The sequence below is a fragment of the Oncorhynchus tshawytscha genome, linkage group LG16, assembly GCF_018296145.1.
Source record: "Oncorhynchus tshawytscha isolate Ot180627B linkage group LG16, Otsh_v2.0, whole genome shotgun sequence".
Classification (NCBI taxonomy): Eukaryota; Metazoa; Chordata; class Actinopteri; order Salmoniformes; family Salmonidae; genus Oncorhynchus; species Oncorhynchus tshawytscha.
Genome location: NC_056444.1, coordinates 39,314,661 through 39,322,838, shown reverse-complemented (window position 1 = coordinate 39,322,838; position 8,178 = coordinate 39,314,661). Strand labels below are relative to the sequence as shown.

Below are 8,178 nucleotides of genomic sequence, written 5' to 3'. Positions count from 1 at the left end.
TTTATGCAACCACTCCCAAATGCTATTTGAATTGATCAATGCAAGCATAAAATCGCTGACAGTCCTTACGGCTGACATTGGATATTAGCCTATCCCCGTTGACAAATTGACAACCATCCCATTTGTTGCATAATGCATTAGCTAATGAAATCATGAATATGCTAATAGGGCTCTGCTATTTATATAAACATGGGCATAGAAATTGATACAAGGAATAGACTAGCCAATCAGTCCGAAATACTGATGAGAAGTAGCCCTGCCATGCTGCGGTTGTTTGTTTTCAACATTGTGCACGAAAACTGCTGCAAGATCTCCAATGCCCTTAGCTTCCATACCTACAGCTACGCATTTCAAGTATAGCCCTACGTATGTTAACATAAATAGTAGAATACATTCGAGCGGTTGTTCGGTCAAATTGTGTATATGCCATTGCAAAAGCCATGATGATGTCAAGAGATTTTTTTTTTTTTAGCTCTTCCCTTCTAAAGTGGGAGGATCTTTGTGCGTTCGAGTCACGCAGCTGTCAAAGATAGCTGTCACCCAGTTTCATGATCAAACACACATTGAATGAGAAAGGCTTCGCTAAGTCGAGCAGCGGACTTCAGGTGGCCTACCCCTGGCATAAGTAGCCCATTGCGCCTCAAACAATTGAAGAAGCCGAGGAACGGTTCTATGACTTGATTTATTTTCAATGAACAAAGCCGTTTAACCATTTGGAGTATAGGTGTGGAATATCCCGAGAAAAAGGATCTGCCAATTAAACGAATACAATTTGAGAAGAAGAAGGAAACAAATTACTGCGCTCCTCTCGTGACCAACGTGAAAAGGGGATTTCTAACGGATATGAAGACAAAAAAGGGTAGGTCGCCTTTTTCCATCGGCGTGCCGATTTCGATAACGCGTGTATCCAAAGATATATTGAGGGAGATCGCGCATAAGGCATTTCTCAATGCAAGCAACGCAGCCTATTGTTTGCTCCAGTCAAAACAGGGTCCCCCCTGTGTGCAGGCGGGCTGTCAAAATTGTTTTGCGTATATGCCTTTTGATTTAAACCGTTTCAAATGCAAGGAATTGTTATCTTTCAAGGTGGACTAGTTAAAGGCACCGACTAAATAATCATAACCATTTTGTTATACAATAGTGTTAGATCCTTTAACTGAATAGCTTACTCTGAAAACTTAGTTCATGATGAACAAGTTTCCAATACCTAGCTAATTCCTTTAGGGTACATCTGGGTGGATTGGCTAAATTAGAGGGCATCTCTAAACCCTTACGTCACCGCGCATTTAGTTCATTAAAATGTATCAAATGTGTAGCCCCGACGATGCAGAGTAAGTTCCCTCTGCTAGTTTAGCTGCAACATGGTTTCATTATCTCGGTATACGTTGTATTATGTGCCACACTGTTGAATGAAATTAGATTGTTCGAAATTTGCAGCAGACTTCCAGAGCCCTGATTTTTTTTTTTGTTGTGTGTTTTGTTTTTTTCGATTGGCACAGCGTTCAAATCCTGACCTCCTTTGTGAAGTTGCTGTTGGCTTTCATTCTGCGACGCTGCTCTCGCATTCTTCGACCTCGTGTTAGACTACACGAACTTCTACACATTGTTTTAAACTTAGAAATTCCTTAAGAGTAGAGCTTATAAAACGCTCAATCCCCCCCCCCGATGAGTAATAGACTTAATTTTAAGTAAGAAATTAGTAACTTTTCAAAAATGTTCAAATTGTAGTGAAATAATGGTTCGACGAACAAGATTCTTTTGTTTAGTCTTGAGACGTTGACTTGCAACAAGTACCCCTCCCCCTTCCTCATACAATCCTACATAATTACCTCATTCCAACTTCAATGTTTTTTAGTTAAAAAAAAAAAATCGATTTCCCACCCCTATGCCAAGGACAGATCTAGTGATATCCGGTACAGTATTTTGTTGACATGGAATGATGGACAACAGATGATGCCATGTTTTAGTTTTTACAATTTAAAACTTAAATAAGACCATCTAAATGATTAAAGTTGCAACAAAAAAAGTTAGATTTTTGAATGTGTTATTTTCCAGATAATATATCTATTGTCCTGACTTTCAGGTTTTTTGTCAAGGCTTGTGGTAAATAAACTATTTTGTATTAACTGTTTTATTAGGCGATTTAAAGAAAAACAAATGGACTACAGATGTTTTTACAGCCTTGGGAATTGTCCCCCTGGAATAACTATTTCAGCTGTCTTGGGCCCTGCTGTAGCTTCCTGCACTGTGTCAGTGTCAACATGAAGAGGTGTTTGCTCAGTACAGTAGGCCTGCAGTATTTGTCGAGGCAGGTTTTATAACTGACACAGCATTGGAGCAGCCTGCCTTTGTGATGTCCCTCCTCTTCACCCTCTCCACCCCCACTTCCTCCCTCTCTGTTCCACGAATCACATGGCTGAACATGACAGCTTGCTTCTGACACATCAGCTGCCTCCGCAAGAGAGCTAGCTTTTGGCACTGGGCTGTTGGAAGGTGGGTGGCTGACAGACCAGACCAGACAGACATACAGACAAGGGTGCGTTTGGGGGGGATTCTGGGGAATTCTGACTGACATTCTTTCACACATCCGTTCTTCTCTTCTCCACACACAGGCATGATGACGTTGTCGGCCAGTGAGACGGACGAGGAGGACAGCATGGACGCCCCCCTGGACCTGTCATCCAGTACGGGAGGGAGCAGTGGGAAAAGGAAGCGGCGCGGGAACCTACCCAAGGAGTCAGTGCAGATCCTCAGGGACTGGCTATATGAGCATCGCTACAATGCCTACCCCTCTGAACAGGAGAAATCCCTGCTCTCCAAGCAGACGCAGCTCTCCACACTACAGGTATGCTAACATTTTTTTAAATTTAAATTTAACTAGGCAAGTCAGTTATGAACAAATTCTTATTTACAATGACAGCCTACCGGGGAACAGTGGGTTAACTGCCTTGTTCAAGTGGCAGAATGACAGATTTTTACCTTGTCAGCTCGGAGATTCAATCCAGCAACCTTTCAGTTACTAGGCCAACGCTCTAAACACTAGGCTACCTGCCGGCTACGCTGAACTCTCTAATGATCCTCATCGATTACATAAGGGGCCCTGTTCAAATACTTCAGCAATGCATCCTTCCTTCTTACCTTCCTTGAATTGCTTGCTTTTCACTCATCTTATCACTTACAGATCTCAAGGAAATGAGGAAGGAAGGATAGAATCAGAGGGCCAGAGTGACGGGCCTCAGTGTTCATAGGTTTACCACCAGATGACTAGTAGGTCTGTGGCATGCAAAACAAATGATTGGCCGGAAACGCAATGTACAAGGACCTTGGGTTGTAAAGTCCTATCGCGGTTTTATGACACGTACGTAAACAAAGAGAACATGATTGACACGTGGACAATGAACAGCTAGCAACCTTTCAAGGAAGCTTGATATTGCAACGTTCTGTCAGACGAGACACATCTGAAGTGAAACAACATTGTTCTGTGTCCCAAATGGCACCCTGATTCCCTATGTCGTGCACTACTTTTGACAAGTGTCCACATGGTTTTTCCCTTAGGGTTCTGGTCAAAAGTAATGCACATTGTAGGTAATAATAGGGGGCCATTTGGGGGACACACGGTGACTAGGAGGAACCAAGAACTCTGACTCGGCTCACTCACTCTGCTGGGTGGTTGGCGTGGGCTTGGCTGTAACGATCACACAGGAATTTCCCTCCCTCCCCAGCCCTCTTCAAGCCCAGCTGTCTGGGAACAATACAGAGTCCTTTACATACTGAGAGCTCTAGGCTTTGAGCCATCCGTGGCTGATAATTGGCTGGGAGAAGAGGGGGTGGGGGGGAGGAGAGGGCAATAGAATTGGGGAGGGCAACAAGACCTTACAGCATACTTGTGTTACCTGCCATGATGGCTTTTCAAAGGCCTAGTTTGAGTTTCTTGATGAGCACAGAAGTAGAACCTTATATTTTCTTGTCTGTCGTACTATGCTTTATAAGACGTTAACGTAAGTAACAAAATAACATTAGTTGATGTGCAATTAGGTTGTCATAACAAGAGCTTTTAAACATTGGCTATAGGTATGCCAGAATATATACGATCAAGATTAAGTTGTGCATATCACATATGCTCGTAGATGTTTCAGATATGATGCATGTTTTGCATACAATGTCATGCAAATATGTAAACGGTATGTAACCTGTTTTTATGTCATCGTGTGAGATAAAGTATAATTTTGTGCTTTCCTTTTTTCCCCCTTAACTTTAAAAAAAGTCTTAACTTGAAACTATACTATATACTGAAATAAATGTTGCAATTTGCTCTCCTTCAGGTTTGCAACTGGTTCATCAACGCACGTCGGCGGCTCCTCCCGGAGATGCTGCGTAAAGACGGTAAAGACCCTAACCGGTTCACCTTCTCCCGGAAAGGCAGCAAGGGAGGCGACGGGGGCTTCTCTGATTCCAGCTCTCAGTCACCAAAGCACGCCACGGGCCCCGAGGACAGCTACGACCAGCGGGCGCTGCACCCCTCCAGCTTCGAGGCAGGTCTCCCCAGCCCCGGCATCCTGCTGAAGGCCATATCGTCCCCTAAGATGTCCCCCTCCTCCTCCCTGGGGCCCGACACCACCGTGGCTCCCCGGCCCTCTGTCATCTGTCACACCACTGTTACCACCATGGCCATGCAGAAACAGGGCTCGAGCCACCCCTCCTACCTCTCCTGCTTCCTCTCCAGCATTAACACAGATGGCAGTAGGGCCGCAGAGCTGCTGCATTCCACCACAGAGGCTCTGGGGCTCTTCAGATGCCGAGAGGAAGGGTTGGGCCTGGGCGCCCCGCCAGTGACCACCACCCACACCACCATGGAGTGTAACCTAAGCCCCCAGAGTGGGCTCTTCAACACCCCTCCCCCCACCCCCCCAGACATCACACAGGACTTCAGTGGCTTCCAGCTCCTAGTGGATGTGGCCCTCAAGCGGGCGGCAGAGATGGAGCTGCAGGCTAAACAACTGGTGTCTTAAAGGGGAGGGAAAGAGAGATGACAACCCAGTTGTTGTTGTCTCTAAATGAACTCCTCACATGAGTTCAGTGACTGTGCAACAAAGAACAAACACAACTCAACAAGCCTGATAACTTATATTTTTGGTATACATTGGTGTACAAAACTATATCAAGGTGCCTTGGCTGTTAGTTCTTTTTTTATTTTGTCATATGCGTGTATGTATGTATCTATGTGCATCTTTTTTGCACACAGGACCAAAAAGATTTACGGACAAAAAAAGCGCTGCCTGTCTTAAAACATTTCCTATGTATTTTACTAGAGCAAGGCATGAGGGCATACAAGTGTTCTGCAGGTGAGGGAGGGTGGTTCTCCTCTCCTCCATTATGGGGTATGTAGTTTCACAAACCTATCCCCCATGGGATATGTAGTTTCCAGATGTGTTTTACATTTCAGAGATCAGTTTGCGATGGTTTCCACTCGGCCTTTCGCACAATAGGGCCGAGTTAGGGTCCCCATCTCTCATCTCAGTGTCTTAAAACATACTTTGCTCTTGGGATCTATGATGAACTTTATCACTACTGTAGAAAGGGTTCTGTGTTTTTTTTTTTTCATAAGAGTATAGTTTTTGTTTTCTTTTGACTTTTTGTTTTTATACCTTTTTGATATTTTATAAGAAAGTAAACCTCTCGTCTTTGTTTTGATTAAGCGTTTTCCTATACGAAGGGATCATTCAGATGAACAATGTAGCAAGTTCCTAGTCTGAGCCTTCTTCCCCTCCTCACATAGTGTCTGCAGCCAAATTGGCACCCTATTCCCTATATAGTGCTCAAAAGTAGTGTACTATATAGGGAATAGGGTGCCAATTTGGGACACAAACCTGTGTAGCGATGGCCAGTTAACTGGAAGAACAACACTAAATAAGATGTTTTTCATTTGTGAAGTCACCAGCATCGGAAAAAAATATAGCATTTTCTAAATCACCAAAAAGCATTTTTATGTACAAAAAAAGGACCATGTTTGTGTACAGCGATTGTGACATGACGCCCAATGATGTGATTTCCTTTCATACTGTGCAATGTTTGTGGCAAATAAGGGGTCACATATGGGATTTAAATAAATAGTTGTTTTCTACTACGCTTGCCGTTTCACTGTTGGAACACTCGCTCACATTGACCACATCTAAGGATCAAGAATCTTCTCAGGCGTTTGCCCACTAGAATCACGTAACAGCAGTAGCACAGAATGTAGAGCGATATGAGTTCCATCAATCATACATTAGTGCTACATGAAGAAAAAAAGGCAGGGAGAGGACAGAAATAGCACTTTGTGTGTGCATGTGCCTGTGTTTCTACATGCTCTCTGTCTCGGTCTCATGAGTCATTCTATCCTGAGACATTCCTACGTGTGTGCGTGTGTGTGTGTGTGATAGGTTCACCAGAGCTCCAAGGTATTAGCATAATCCTGTATAAATTAGTACGAGATAACAGCAGACGTTTAATCTGACAATTAATCTTGATGGTTGTACAATCGTCTCAAATCAAACCGTGAAGGGCCTCGGCGTTACTCTGGACCCTGGTCTCTCTTTTGACGAACATATCAAGACTGTTTCAAGGACAGCTTTTTTCCATCTACGTAACATTGCAAAAATCAGAAACCATCTGTCTAAAAATGATGCAGAAAAATGAATCCATGCTTACTTGTTACTTCTAGGTTAGACTACTGCAATGCTCTACTTTCCGGCTACCCGGATAAAGCACTAAATAAACATCAGTTAGTGCTAAATATGGCTGCTAGAATCCTGACTAGAACCCCAAAATTTGATCATATTACTCCAGTGCTAGCCTCCCTAAACATGGTTCCTGTTAAGGCAAGGGCTGATTTCAAGGTTTTACTGCTAACGTACAAAGCATTACATGGGCTTGCTCCTACCGATCTTTCTGATTTGGTCCTGCCGTACATACCTACACGTACGCTACGGACACAAGACGCAAGCCTCCTAATTGTCCCTAGAATTTCTTAGCAAACAGTTGGAGGCAGGGCTTTCTCCTATAGCGCTCCATTTTTATGTGAGAGACGCAGACTCGGTCGGTCTCAACCTTTAAGTCTTTACTGAAGACTCATCTCTTCAGTGGGTCTTATGATTGAGTGTAGTCTGGCCCAGGAGTGTGAAGGTGAACGGAAAGGCTCTGGAGCACCCTTGCTGTCTCCGCCTGCCCGGTTCCCCTCTCTCCACTGGGATTCTCTGCCTCTAACCCTATTACAGGGGCTGAGTCACTGGCTTACTGGTGCTCTTTCATGCCGTCCCTAGGAGGGGTGCGTCACTGACATGATCTTCCTTTCTGGGTTGGCGCCCCCCCTTTGGTTGTGCCGTGGCGGAGATCTTTGTGGGCTATACTCTGCCTTGTCTCAGGATGGTAAGTTGGTGGTTGAAGATATCCCTCTAGTTGTGTGGGGGCTGTGCTTTGACAAAGTGGGTGGGGTTATATCCTTCCTGTTTGGCCCTGTCCGGGGGTGTCATCGGATGGGGCCACAGTGTCTCCTGACCCCTCCTGTCTCAGCCTCCAGTATTTATGCTGCAGTAGTTTGTGTCGGGGGGCTAGGGTCAGTTTGTTATATCTGGAGTACTTCTCCTGTCTTATCCGGTGTCCTGTGTAAGTATGCTCTCACTAATTCTCTCTTTCTCTCGGAGGACCTGAGCCCTAGGACCATGCCTCAGGACTACCTGGCATGATGACACCTTGCTGTCTCCAGTCCACCTGGCCGTGCTGCTGCTCCAGTTTCAACTGTTCTGCCTGCGGCTATGGAATCCTGACCTCTTCACCGGACGTGCTACCTGTCCCAGACCTGCTGTTTTCAACTCTAGAGACTGCAGGGGTGGTTAGAGATACTCTTAATGATCGGCTATGAATATCCAAATGACATTTACTCCTGAGGTGCTGACTTGCTGCACCCTCGGCAGCTACTGTGATTATTATTATTTGACCATGCTGGTAATTTTATGAACATTAGAACATCTTGGCCATGTTCTGTCATAATGGCGGACTGCAATAGCATCGAATAGTCCCCGTGATATGCAACTGTTCAGGGAAGTCCGGAACCAATACACGCAGTCAGTCAGGAAAGCTAAGGCCAGCTTTTTCAGGCAGAAGTTTGCATCCTGTAGCTCCAACTCCAAAAAGTTCTGGGAC

At 44.8% G+C, this 8,178-nt stretch overlaps 1 protein-coding gene across 3 annotated transcripts; it reads left to right on the top strand.

Moving 5' to 3' along the window:
- Positions 1-502: 502 nt before the first annotated feature.
- Positions 503-6,121, top strand: LOC112215638 (homeobox protein AKR). 3 transcript variants are annotated; one of them, XM_024374833.2, is made up of 4 exons: positions 503-859; positions 2,430-2,493; positions 2,613-2,845; positions 4,323-6,121. In XM_024374833.2, exons 3-4 carry the CDS (start codon positions 2,615-2,617, stop codon positions 5,007-5,009), a joined length of 918 nt encoding a protein of 305 aa, XP_024230601.1. In that variant the 5' UTR covers positions 503-859; positions 2,430-2,493; positions 2,613-2,614; the 3' UTR covers positions 5,010-6,121. The 3 variants fall into 3 exon arrangements, with proteins under 3 accessions (XP_024230601.1, XP_042155082.1, XP_024230600.1); XM_042299148.1 differs by having other exon boundaries at positions 2,430-2,536; XM_024374832.2 differs by lacking the exon at positions 2,430-2,493 and having other exon boundaries at positions 505-859.
- Positions 6,122-8,178: the final 2,057 nt, after the last annotated feature.